Source organism: Megalops cyprinoides, chromosome 1 (genome assembly GCF_013368585.1).
Source record: "Megalops cyprinoides isolate fMegCyp1 chromosome 1, fMegCyp1.pri, whole genome shotgun sequence".
Classification (NCBI taxonomy): domain Eukaryota; kingdom Metazoa; phylum Chordata; class Actinopteri; order Elopiformes; family Megalopidae; genus Megalops; species Megalops cyprinoides.
In genome coordinates this window covers 72,363,143-72,377,810 of record NC_050583.1, presented here as the reverse complement: position 1 = coordinate 72,377,810, position 14,668 = coordinate 72,363,143, and the positions used below count along the sequence as shown (strand labels likewise).

Here is a 14,668-nt window from a genome sequence, read left to right as displayed (position 1 = left end):
ATAAAATGATTTAAAATTAATTATTAGAAATTAAAAAGTAATCACTGTCTCAGATGAAGATGATTCCAGTGATTTATTTTGATGCAGATCTTTCAATATATGATTACCCTGTCAATACCATAGGCCTTTCCATAGATATGGAGACTTTGAAATAAAGACTTGGATTCAGCAACATGGATGCAATGTTAAAAAAAAGAAAAAACTTTAAGCGGGGGCATTTTCGAGAAGTGGACCATTCTGCAATTTGTCAAAGAAATGAGACATAATGGTAAAATAGTACCTTTGGCATTCCAAGACTGCCACTCTGTTGGGACACTTGTCTTGGAATTTACTAACCAGACTCAATGGTTACATTGAGTAATTAAGAATAATTTCACAGGGATAGTGACACTATGCACTGTTGCTCTTGATACACATACTGTTTTACATATACATGTGTATGACTGGCAAATGTGAAATATTGTAACAACATTACCTGTACATGAGCTCCAACAACTAAGGACTGCATTCAATCAAATACAGACACCTTATTAATGCCAAGCTTGCATTTTATTCATTCACTACTCATTTATTACATTTACAGCACACTACTGATCATATAGTTCCACTCTCCCATTTGTGTTGCTATATTGATTTGATTGGATGACACATTGCCAGACAGATCTTGTGATGTTGCTGAAATGTTCTGAAAACATTTCCTTGGTAAGATGGGATAGTGGTAGTTATAATATAATACCATACAAGATTACAAGATTAACTGCATTCAGACCAACTCCACTATACACAATGGCCTCCAGTACCAGTAGCTCAAGTGGGCTTCACCTGTATGGTGTTTTGAGGGACAGTGGTGGAGTCTGCCATTCATCTACATCTCTTGCATATGAACCATCGGATTTCAGTATATTAAAAGGGATGGGTTAAAAGCAACTCCAAAAAAGAATGACAAAATAAAAGAAGCCAGTGTAGCAGTGTCAACAGAAGCTGTGTGTGTGTGTGTGTATGCGTTGCAGTGCTGTCAACAGCAATTACCCAACATGTACATGTGACATTCTGAATAATGATTCCGAAAAGTAAGGAGGTTTGAAAGTAAGGAGGATAAAAATGGCTGTGTCTGAATCATTTATAAGTCTTTAAAAGGTGTGACAAATTGTCTTTGAAGCTAACTCAGTGCTGAGGGTAGCATGTAACAGGGTTTAAGTATGCTTTCAGCTGACATCAGGAAGCCTGATCACATTAGTGACATTTAATTTTCAACAATTTCATTGGGTAATTGATGTAGTGAAATACTCAACAAATATAAGATCATAATTTTTACATGACAGAAATATGTTTTTAAGTTGCCCCCAAATCAAAAGTGTCTTTGTTAAGGTTAATTAACTGTCAATATACTAATACTAATGGGTGAGTGTCAATGGATTGTACCCATAACTAGCTAAGAAAATTGTTCCTCTTGTGGTTTATTGCACATATACAAATAATAGTTTGAGCTACTGCTTCTACAGTATGCTAATATATATATATATATATATATATATATATATATATGGAAATATACAATATCCCAGTCTACATAAACCGTTGTATTGACTAGGCTACCTGTATAAAGGGTGCTGTGCGTGTCATTATGCTTCTCCTCTTCAGTGATCTGGTATTGGCTATAACAAACATAAGACTTTCTGCCCAGCAAAATCACATAAAATTGGGATTGGTAAATATTCATCACCATAAACATAAAGTATAAATTTAACAGTAGACACAATGGTTAACCTCTCAGTATTGAGTCACACATTCATTAACATATGCCCTCTCTCTGTACCTCGGCACACTCACTGGTAGAACTTCAGCTCTGTGTCCACACAGTCAAAGAATAGGTCCCCCAGCTCCTCCCCTTCCATTGTTGCCCCACACAGCAATGCAGCAATGTCAGTCAGACACTGAGCCTCCAAGCTTCGCAGAGTCTCCTGCAGTTGAGACCCTGCCTCCTGGGAGAGATGGAGTGAGATAAACGTAAGATGAAGTTCAGGATGACTAATGAATTCACCTCCACATACTGTGCACTGTCACAGAGTGCAAATTAAATAAAATTTACACAGTATTTTAAGCATGCTGAAAAAACCCATGACAACTGTTGAAGAACTTTTCATCCACACAGTGCCATTTAAGAACTCAAAGGCTCTGCTAATGATAGGGGGACAGTGATACACTCTTCTAACTCCTCTCTTTTCCTGTGGCCACACATTAACCCCTCATTCACCAGGTTGGTCTCCATGGTGTTCAGAGCTGCCTGGTGGGCTTTATATAGCTCATGGCGTCGGTCCACTTTGGTCTGGAAGCGTGGCTGCTTTCTGGCAGGGTCATCCAGCCCATACTGTGGAGACATGACTCTTGGTACTGGCATCACTGACTCAGTGAAGATAAAGGGCTTGAACACAGACCTACAAGGACAGGGAGATCAGGGTAAACCCAACACTGACAGGTGAAAACAGACCCCTAATCTGACAGTGAGATAGCACAAAGTAAGATAGAACAACAAAAATGCTTCTGCTTCACTCAAGTGGCCGAAATACCTACTGATGAGCATAGCTAAAGACAAATTTTAACATGCTAGCAAACAATTAGAACACATATTCTGACACATGGCACAGACAGAGGACCTGATTTTAATGGTGAACAGGGCAATGTCATATTCTGACAGATTGACCCTCCCTCTACCTCCATCTCAAAAGCCAGCTGTACCTTTTTTTTTTTGCATATATTGGATACTAAGGATAGCCAATTAATAGTTCAGTTTCATGCTATTTTTTTCAATTAAAATGTTGAATGAAGGGATTGGCAGCTGAAGAATAGTGGTGATTATTTTAGTGATCATTACAGCTTGCAAGTGTATCAATTTCACCGAAATCCAACACAGCCAAACAAACAAATGTTGCACTCCTCATTGTATTCAATTTGGTCACAGAAAGCATGAGCTGAATAAGGACGGTATCCTGCAGTGCAGCTCCCGTCTTCCATCACTCAATATTTGCCAAATATGTATTGCCAGAAATTCACTTGAGAGGGCCTCCAGAAAAAAGACAAATGCTATTATATACTTTTATATCAGTGACTTTCAGACTAGTATTTGGTAGACAAAATTAATATAAAAATGGGCTAATGATCCATAATCCATTTTTTATGTCCTATTGACAAGGAAAGACACCAGTCAAAAAGATTTGGTATCTTATTTATTTGAAAGGTTAAAGGTTTAAAGGTTGTTGCAGGTTTGTCTATTTTTCTCAAATAACAATTTTAAGAAACCTTTCCTTAATGTTTTACAGTAATGTTCAGATTAGGACATTAGGAGACTGTTTTCAAGCAATCTTTTGAATGTTACTAATGAACTTTAACAACTAAAATTACATCCTGATCGTAATGAATATTTTCTTTCAAACCCTCTACATAATATTGTTCATTTGGTGACTGTTGCTTCAACGCATTTTCCAATAACATTCTGAATAAGTTATATAGAGTCTGTAACACGACTTTCACAAAACCCTTTCAAGATGAGAACTTTCCTGAGAAAACTAGGATAATTTAATTGAATTTAAAAGAACATTTCTTTACTTTCCTTTCCCTCCTTACTTTAAAAGAACTTAGAAAGCATTCCTAGAATGTACTGGGGTCTAGAAACTGTTAGCTGGGTAGCCATTTGATCTACTTGAACTACTGGTCTTCAGCAGAATATTCCTTTTCCATATTTGTCATATGTTACTGTTATTATTAAAGCTTGTCTCCTTTTTATGCAACTCTGTTTTGGAATCTTCATTTGTATACTTGGCTCAAGTAACAACCAATATTGCAATAACTCGACATGAAGTAATAACTTTTTTATAATTTAATACATTTAGCACTTATAATGTCATAGAATTAGTTAATATAATAACTCACAGACAATGTAACAAAGTTGCTGAATGGATAACATAATGACCTTCAAGTAATTTCTACTGAATAATGTAACTTCAACTTGGTAAGTTGGGTTAGGTCATTTCATTATTCACTGAAATTATTATTCACAAAAACTGTTATCTGATAACATAATAACTGTTATTTCACTAACCATTCAGCAAGTTTATTACATCATCCAGAGTTATTACATTATCAGTTGTCTCTCCATGACAACCTCTGAAATCATACAGGACTGCTAAAGCGAGATGCAATAAATGCAATCCTCTGATACAGTTGCACATAGACCACTACACACTGGAGTGGGCACTCATTGGAAGAGAGCAACCAACAACTCAAAGGCACCCGAGGAATCACAGGAATCACAGAGTGTTTGAGGGTAGTGAGGTGAGGAAACCATGGGCAACCTATTACATTACATTACAGTACATTATTTAGCAGACGGTCTTACCCAGAGCGACTTACACAGGTTACAGTTCTTTACAATGTTATCCATTTATACAGCTGGATGTTTACTGAGGCAATTGTGGGTTAAGTACCTTGCCCAAGGGTACAGCAGCAGTGTCCCAGCAGGGATCAAACCGGCAACCTTTCGGTTACGAGTCCTGCTCCTTAACCACTATGCTATACATTCGAGTCCTATCCACCATCTACCATGGAACAAAGGCAATTCTTTCACCACTGTGATATCTTGGTTATTGTCAGGACGGCAGTGTAGCATAGTGGTTAAGGAGCAGGACTTGTAACCGAAAGGTTGCTGGTTCAATTCCCTTCTGGGCCACTGCTGCTGTATCCTTGGTAACCAGGTACTTAACCTGTTATTACCTCAGTAAATATCCAGCTGTATAAATGGATAATATTGTTTAAAAAAACTGTAACCAATGTAAATCACACTGGATAAGAGCATCTGCTAAATGTCAGTAGTGTAATGTAATATCAGTAAGCTAAAAAATGTAAATGTAATCTCAGAGCAAATGGCCCATGTCAATTTGTCAGGGTAAACACTGTACCAACCTTTCATGACTGTCAGGTGACGTAAATGCAGATGGAAGACAGCTACAGTATCACTAGACCCTCTAGACTCTGACACACCTCAGAAACAGACAGCGGGTTTGATACCTGGATGGGTCTGGTGTTGCTGTGAAGAAATGAATGCATTTCAGGCCTGGGTCCCTGGGCAGGACAGACACCATGCTCCCAGTGGTGCGGAATCCTCCAGAATCCATGCAGATCCCACTGGGCTTGTCCCGCAGGATCCCCATCATCACTTCCATAGTCACTTTGCCTGGGAGGAGTAGTAATATTTATAGAACCAGCAAGTGGAAGGGAACATGATGTGTCCTATAATCCAATTCTTGTCTCAAACCATGGGTAGCTGCAGTGGGGGCAGATCCTTCATTCATACAGAAAAGGCCTTTCCAGGGCTCTGTTTCAGCATGGGGTTGAGTTACCCATCTCTGCCAAAGTGGAAAAGAGGACCTCATAGTTAATTATGACAAATGTGGCAGATAGGGGGATCAGCACCAAAAACAGGAAGGCTGCTTTTGCTGACTGGAATGTGAAAAAAGAGGAGTAATTGTGGTTGAGTGGTTGGCCTTAAAGCCAGAATACTTGGGATCAAGAAGATCATTTAGCGAGATGAAGTAGGCAGTTGGTTGAATCCTGCTTATTCAGGACATAGACAGCAGGATTTTTAGGAATCTTTCTTAAAGTTGTAACAATCCTTATATTGCTTTACCACTAGTATAAGCCAGTCTTACAATGTTAATTTCTGCCACATACACTAAATGTGTTAAATATTTCCATAATTCATATTAATCAAATGTCTAGCAATGCTAGGTATTAGGTATAAATTCTCCCCTAACTACTTCTGAAAGCCACTGCTAAATCCTTGTCAGTTTAGTGCTGCCTCAAATCATGTTACACCACATACAGTAGCTGAATGTAACTCGTTAACAGTTTACGCACTGCCCAGCACACAAAATGATGTTTCTTTTTCTCAATACCCCGTCAAACAATTGTCAGTCTCATTCACAAATTTTGAACTTAATGTCTGTCCATAAGGCTAAGATTTTGGAAGGTTATTATTCATGCCCATCCACATATTTATAATTAATTGTTGGTAATGGTGTGCTACATATTTTATATCTGGATGAGGCAACTGTAATGTCTTTATCTTTAGGATTACCCTGATACTTTAGTAGCAAGCTGCATAAGTAATTTCCTTGAAGCCCAGAAAACAGCATATTTAACAATAATACTCAAGTAAGCCATTGTAATATTTTCAGTATCTGTGCTTCAGACAGTGTGTGTATGAAAGCATCTTTCACCCAAAGCCCCTCACCATCATGTTGCCGAAGCAGCTCAGTGCCACACTGGTACCGTTTCTTAGCAGCCTCCATTCTGGTGGGGAGTTGGTCAGGGGTGAAGGCCATGGCAAAATTAAACTCCCCTTCTCCATTCCACCAGCCCTGGGACTGAGCTATACTGCGGAGCTGGGGGTGCTCTGCCATAATGTCTGACCCGATTGTCAGCTGATTGGAGATGTTTCTGACTCCCTCTGCACATGCAAACAGTAAGAAGAGACAAACAGTTATTCTAGCATCTGCATCTGCAAATTCACATAATGTCAGTTATAGAAAGGTAAGCAAAAGAAGAAAAACAGGACTGGAAATGTGTAGTGTGAAGTGCAGATAAAATTGACTGAGAGACTGAGAGGTGACTGCGGTGCAATACGTAAGGTTTGAAGGAAAGTATCGTATAAACTAGATTTTCAGTTCAAGAATGTGAGTTGAAATGTATAAATGTCTGAAAGTGTGTTAAAAAAGATGATTTTCCAGACCTAAAGAGCTGTGACTCAGAAAAAATATAAAATTTTCCCGAATTTATGTTATTTTTGTTAAATGTTTGATTCCTGTCGAATTATCCTCTAGACTTCACTCAATGCAGCATCAGTTCACTAAAACTGTGTTCTCTCCACACCTCAGACACATTGGTACACTGTCTTTTCTTTCATTAAACATGAGTCAACACTTGTCACTGCCAAAAAAGTCCCCCCACATTCTCACCAATGATTCTCTCAGCTGCCCAGAATTTCCCAGCTGTCTCCAGCACCCAGGCCTCTGAGCGGTCAGCCAGCAAGAAAGTGTTGTGGTAGCTGAATGGTACAGGGTCTTCCCTACAGGCTCCCCCCTGGCCATGCTGTTCCAGGAGCCTGGTGATCACATCCAGAGCCGTTTTAGCGGTCTCCCCACGTTCCAGTCCCAGCCTGCCACATAGAAGATTTATCTGAGCTTTAAATCACCTCCTTAGCCCTCTTCTAAATCCTTAGTACAGCATATTTAGTAATCCAGACTAATCTCACTCATTCATATAAAACTGCTTAAAGACAAGCACACAATATATTTACAAAACATCTTGTCAGAATGCAAGGTAACATCAGAGAAAAATGGGGGATCTGTCCCAAGAAAAATTTTGCTTGTGGGGATGTTCAGTATACACAGTTTTATATATGAAAAGATCATTTCTTCTTATTATTATTGTTGTTTTATTATTATTATTATTATTATTATTATTACTATTATTATTACTATCATCATCATATGACTTCAACATTGTCATTAATCCAAATGTCAAATATTCTAATACTGCAGGGAATTCAAGACCACAGAATTCAACCGAAAACCTGAGACAGTACAAGAATGACTTCAGTCTTGGTGATACATGGTGACTACACATCACAGATCAGACAGAATGTTCTTACTTTTCAAATCACCATAAACCATATTCTTGAAATGACTTTATTCTCAGAAGCAACTCCATCATGTTCAATGCATGGTCCATGCACCAGTTAGTTTCATTCATTGGACTGAAGCTAACACATCATTGCTGAAAGACCCTGAATTCAACACATATTTCAAGAGAGACCGGGAATCTTTCCCTGAACTCTCCATCAACATCATCCACATTACTTTGGGAAACTGGAGAAGTTGTTCTTGGTGGAAAAATTCTCCATGTTTAGATGAAACGCACAACAGAAAATATATAAATATTTCAAATTCAGACACCTATTCAAAATCAGTTCCAAAGGAACTAAGAGTGACCAAATTTAAATAATTTAACATGCAAACACTTTTTTAGACACACTTATTTTTAATATAATGCCAAATCAGGAAAATTAATTTCAACCCCACTGAAAAGGAATGGGTTAAAACTTATTATACCAATTAAGAATACTGATTATCCCAAAGCAGACTCCAAAAGATATATGTGATAGTTTCAGAACATTTTACAATAACCTATACAAATCATCGTACAATCGTACATGTTTAAACAACATTATCAACTTTTATCAACAATTAACAACAAAATCCACTAAAGAACAATCAAGCACACTAGACATGCTGCATGTCTGATGACTTCAAAAAAGTAGTCAACTTGATGCCTAACAATAATAAACCAGATCTGATAGCTACCCTGCTGAATTTTTCACAGATGCTATTTCACACATGCCATTATTATTTATTATTTATGAAAATGGTCAGGAAAATACAAGGCTCCTCAACCATACTACCTCACATGAACAATGCCCTCTCTTCCTCAACACAGACATCAACTTTATTAGTAAACTTCTGCCATTATAATTGAGCCTATCATCCCACCATTAAATCATCTAGATCAAACAGGTTTTATCAAGGGACATCATCATGATCTGCTTTGTCTGTTCAATTTAATCAGTAGTTTTTTACTTGCTACCTTAAAAAACAGGTTTGGAGAATAATTTATCCAATGCATCAGTCATCACTAATTTCATGAGTTTTCACTCGACTCGGTCACAAGATTAGGATGTTTACTCTCATCTTCATTGTTTGTGATATTTATTGAACCATTAGCAGCTTGCATTTGAATGATTATACCACTGGAACCAAAGCATCAACATTTACACATAGAATAGTCAATATACAGACAACATACTACTCTACCTATAAAGCCCACTAACTGTAATACAAGAGGTCTTCTAACTTGTCAACAAGTTTACTTTTATCTCTCACAATCCAATAATCTGACCACTGAAATATATGGAATGCTTCAAACCAAAAACTTAGATTTAAATTTTGTCATTTAGTAGACACTCTCATCCAGAGTGAATTCCAAAGTGCATTTTACAAAATAGCATGAAATTTAAAAAAACAAGGACACAGCTAGGCATAATCAACATGTGTCTATGTCAAACAAGGTTCTGAGATCACAAAAACAAAAATGTACTTGAAATGCAACATCTCTATTATTATGTGAAAAATTATACAACTACAAAAAACTATAAACAACAAATGTACAACATACAAAAGATACATAAAAAAGGAACAAGTGATCACACTAGGGTATGGGAAATGAGGTAGCTTCTGAACCATCTTCACTCTGCAAAAAATGTGCCTATTAAGCAGTTCTGACTGCAACAGATAGCTCATTCCACCACACAGGGACGAAGATGGACAGAATACATGACCAGGATGCATAACTGTGAGAGGATAGCCAAGTCTCCTGAAGTGGTTGAGAGCAATGGTCTGGCTGGTATGTGGGATCTGATGATCTATTGAAAATACATGGGAAGCTGAACCTTGCACTGCCTGGTAGGCTAAATGTTGGTAAAACCAACATTTTGAAACAGATGCAAGCCATCACCAGTAACCAATGGAGAATTAGTGTACTGTAGGCCAACCAAGCAGCAACATTCTGAATGAGCTGTAGGGGTTTGACTGCACATTTTACAGGCTCTACTAGCTGCCGCTATATAGTTTGTGTCCATCAGTCCTACAAAGGAGAAGACATAGCTGGGAGATACAAAAATTCTGTCTTAACAAAACTGAGCTATCCATGAGGACACATCAGCTCGGCAAGCTGTGATAGCCATCAGAGGGGGGTAACAAGTGGAACAGTTCAGTGTCATCAGCGTAACAGCGATATGAGACCATGAGAAGAAATGACAGAGCAAAGCAATATTGCTTACTTCCATTTCCTGTCTTTCTGTCTCCAGCAGAAAACTTTGTATTTGGAAGAGTTAAATTTTCATTTTTCATGCAAAATAATATATCATGCATTGAAATTGATGGTGGATTGTAATAACTAATTAAGTTCGCATACAATATAATTGAATTGAGTTTCCTCCAATCATTAGCGATTATGAAAGTTTAGCTTTTTAACAACACTGTTTTAATATGGCAGTCATTATGTAATGCCAGTTATATGCCAAGCAGTGCTAGCTATATAGACCCAATGACAGTAAGAGTAAGAGAAATTGACTTGTTTTTATTTGATTGTATTCAAGAAAACAGATTGCCTTGTTGCGTAACATAACCTTCTGACATACTATGTTTTTATGTCCATTTGCCAGGTCTGTTATTCAAGTAATGTGTCAGAATTGCATTTCCTAACTAGCTAGATAAAAATTTATTGGATCCTAAAATGGTGGCTGCTAAATGAAATGCTAATGTAATATAATGGTGGTTGATATTTGCCAGTCAATAAGTAATGTTACTTTCCGAACACCCTGAGCTCATTTTTACAACATTGAGAATTCTTTTTTTAAAGTTCTTCGTTAAAAACAAAAAAGGAAAAAATTGGATGAAATGCATTTTTCTTAAAAAATAATTCCCTAAATAGGTTATTAACTGCCTACAAACTATGTGAAAACCATATAATCACATGATAGAATGTACATTGAAAAGATGATTGAATGTAGATTTTAAACTTAATATTTTTACATGCCCTATCATCAGCAAAAAAACTTTTTATCAACTTTGTTGGCAGAAAATTGCACACATTTCCTGTTGCCTAACTTATCCTGACATTATGCTATGTCCCATTTGCTAGAATAAAGAGAGGAAGTGCAACCCCTGTGTTTGCCCTGACTTCACATCCAACAGTGTGATTAAAAAAACAGCTGCAAAGAAGGAGGATGTCAAAGGGAGGTTAGCATAGCAGAGCTGAAAGGACCATAGCTTGTGAGTTCTGTGTAAAGCCAGTAGGTTAGCACATAACAAAACACTTTTCTTGGTTATGTCATTAGGTTAGAGATAGCTAGACAGCATCATGGAGCCCATGGAGCTAAGGACTAATTGCCTTTAGCTCAATTGGTAATCACAATGGTGATTAAAGTGATGAGAGCAGAGGTTCAGATCTCACTTGCAGAGATGCAAACCTCTTTCATGTCTGTTACATTCAGAATCAGTAAGATGAGTTTCGGAGCTCTTGAGTAGCTCAGTGGTTGAGGCGTTTACTTTGAGTGCAAGTCGAGGTGTATGGCTGGGTTCAATCCCAGCTGTATCATCAGCTCATGGTGACTGGGATGGTATGCGGATAGGAATTATTCATGTCACTGCTCTCAGGCATCCCATTACTCATCAGATGCCTGCAGGTTGCTTGGAAGATTTCAGTTAAGCCGCAACCATCCTCTAGAAGGCACTTAATTCATTCACTGTACTCCACTGCAGCGTAAAAAACACTTGTGTTGGTGCATGAGTGTATCAGACAATATCATTCCAACAAGAAGGGTTAGTAAAGGGAAAAAAATCAGTACAAAGTCTTGGTTTCACAAAATCAGATGTGATCTTAGCGGTCTCTCTACAATTCAGTATTTCATTCATATCCGAAAATAATTTTAAGGGTGATGGCCTCTCAACTGTCTTTTACATCATTTCCTGAAGGACAGCTCTGGCAGCTTGAAAGAGGAACTTGATACAGTAATTTGAATGGAGTACAGCATACCCACTTTGAGCAGAAACAGGCTATTGATGAAGTAATAAGTAATCAGTCAAGTTTCAGCTGAGACTATGCTTTGATGTCTGACAGTTATCAGGTTATTCATTAGCCAGTTAGGGTTAGAAAGCAACAGACTAAATAGCTAAATAAGATGCAGTTCAGGATCTGTATAGTACAAAATTCTGCCAGAGCTGATAGGTAAGAGCTGGATGACATGAAACAAAAGAGAGGTGCCCTCCTTGTAAAGCTATTTGAGCTGAAAGGTAGGAGGATGGACAATGTTTGACTAGTGGGCCTCCCAGTGAGTGAGGAGAGGCAGGATGCTAACAGCTTTCCTAAACTTAATATCCCTTGGTGGATGCCATTATTAGCAGGCAGAGACACTGAGATAGAGAGGATGCATCGGATTTATGGTGGCAAGGCCAATAAATCCCGTGTTCTGATACTCAAGCTACTGAGGTATGGTGACAGGCAAGCTATTCTATTCAAGCATGTGCTGCTGTTTTTCGTTTTGAACTTATGGCCTCACAGAATAGACAAAAATTCAAACTCAAACCCTCTCTTTTTTATCAAAGTTTTTTTTTTTTTTTTTTGACAGACAAGAACATTTCAGCGCTATTACAGAAGCTGGACTTCCGCCAAGCTATGTTCCCTACTGCCACATCTACAGCATCTGCATCAGCATCTGACCCCTGGAGGATCTGATACATGCAGATACTTGTACACACTTGGTTGTCCTATAAAATATCATTGCTTATTTTTTGTGGTTAGGCATTTACTGTAATTTTCCCTTGTAAATTATCCCTTTACTGTGAATTAGTGGGCTGAGTTTAGAATATGCATAACATCCTGGAATGTTCTAAACTAGATGTTTAGATTTCTTATGCCAGAAGCATGTCTCACTTGCTTTTATTCAAAAACTCACCTGTAAAGGCAGTACATCCATCAATTTTAAAATAAATATTACTATGTGGTGGTCCATTATTGGGCCAAAAATAGGTCCAAAGGGGTGCTCATAGATGCAAACCAAAAGTTACATTTATCTATTGATTAACTGTGATAGACTTACATATTTTATTTGAAAATTAATTGTTATAATGAATGAATGATTGTTAGAATGATAGCTATATATAGCTATATATACTGAAAAAGAAGCATCCACAGTGGATGCATAAGTCGCTACGGAACAGTTTGAAACAAAAAAGGAAATTATTTAGAAAATACAAGTTGGAGAGCTCAGCTAGTAATAAGATTGAATACAGTAATATGCGAGCTCAAGTTAAGAAAAAAATAAGGGAAGCCAAAAGGTGTTATGAAAGACAAATTGCACTAGATGCAAAGAGCAACTCTAAACATTTTTTTCAATGTTATGGTCAAAAAATAATAAAAATATATGAAATAATAATAAAAATAAAAATAATAAAAAATAAGGATGTGGTTATGGTTTACGATAACAAAGCTACAGTTACTTTGTGGAGAGTTTCACTAATGAAGTGTTTTTGCATATGCCTTCAGGTGCAGTCAGTTCTCAGAGACTTATAGATGAAATTGATTTAAATGATGCAGAAGTACTAGATAAACTTCAAAAACTTAAAACAAATAAGGCAGCAGACCCTGATATAATATATCCAAGAGTTCTCAGAGAACTAGCAGAGGTGGTTTACAAGCCTCTGACAGTTATTATTAAGCAATCCCTTAAAACTGGAGAAATACCTGATGACTGGAAACATGGCAGTGTAGAAAGGAGACCGGACTGAACCAGGAAATTATAGGCCTGTCAGCTTAACTTGTATCGCATGCAAAATACTGGAATCCATCATTAGGGATAATTTGGAATTATTCCTGGAACCAAATGGTGTTCTAAATGATAGCCAACACGGTTTTCGCAGAGGGAGGTCGTGCTTAACAAACCTCCTGGACTTCTTTGAGGAAGCTACAGCATGTCTGGACTTAAACCAAGCATATGATATTATCTATTTGGACTTTCAAAAGGCATTTGACAAAGTTCCGCACGAGAGGCTCATATTGAAAATGAAATCTGCAGGAATTACAGGAGCTACCACTGAGTGGGTTTGAAGTTGGTTGTCTAATAGAAAGCAGACTGTAACTGTGGGAGGAATTGTATCAGAGCAGGGTCCTGTACGAAGTGGAGTCCCGCAGGGATCGGTGTTGGGGCCTTTGCTATTTCTTATATACATAAATGATCTTGATGCAGAGGTTAGTAGTAAAATAGTAAAATTTGCAGATGACACAAAACTAGGGGGTCTAGCCAACAGTATAGAATCAACTGAGGTAATACAGGAAAACCTAAACATGGGAGTGTTTAGGTCTTCCTAAAGATGGGAGTTTCTCTCAGCTACACACAAAACTAAAGGAATTTTAATGCTGACACGTCAGAAACCTCAATCTTTGTTTGAAGTTACCAAGTGTTTTGTTGGAGGAAATTGTGCGGCATTGTCCTAACAATGAAATTTGAACATGATTTTCTGAACTTAAGCTTGGAGAGAAGATAGTCACAGAAATTCTCTGAAACATGAGGCCAGTTGATTGCTGCACTGAGGGTAGACTATAATGCCTTGTCCTTAGCTAAAGCTGAGTTGATTTTACACCTCACCAGACAATGATATTATGCAAATGGAGCTAGGCCAAGAATATTGCTGGCCTTCAGTTTGACAAAAAAGGGCTCACATCTCTGGTATTAGGAACAAAATGGGGAGCTGTTCACTAATATCCAGTCAGTAAATGAGATTTTGGAAGACTTTTATGTTGATATTGATATTGATTTAGAGCCTTTCTACAAAATTTTACTCTTTTCGTCAGATGAAGGAGAGACCCCTATTCTGCAAGAGCAGAAGAAGACTCACAGGCAGATTACCCCGTTACAGACCACGGAACAGATGAGACTATGAGAAGGATTAGCACATCAACGGTAGATAGGGGCTCAGTGGTAGAGAGAAAGAAGCTTCAG

The 14,668-nt window shown here is 37.7% G+C and overlaps 1 protein-coding gene across 2 annotated transcripts in view; it reads right to left on the bottom strand.

Annotated features, from left to right (window-relative positions):
- Positions 1–542: 542 nt before the first annotated feature.
- scrn2 (secernin 2) overlaps positions 543–14,668 on the bottom strand; it is a 40,827-nt gene continuing 26,701 nt past the window's right edge. Inside the window, exons 4-8 of one of the 2 annotated variants that reach the window (XM_036543708.1) lie at positions 7,011–7,210; positions 6,287–6,502; positions 5,062–5,227; positions 2,255–2,435; positions 543–1,982 (exon numbers count right to left, since the gene is read on the bottom strand). In XM_036543708.1, coding sequence (XP_036399601.1) covers positions 1,827–1,982; positions 2,255–2,435; positions 5,062–5,227; positions 6,287–6,502; positions 7,011–7,210 — 919 coding nt within the window. In that variant the 3' untranslated portion in view covers positions 543–1,826. The remainder of the gene's footprint in view (positions 1,983–2,254; positions 2,436–5,061; positions 5,228–6,286; positions 6,503–7,010; positions 7,211–14,668) is intronic. The other variant, XM_036543717.1, reaches the window with a different exon arrangement.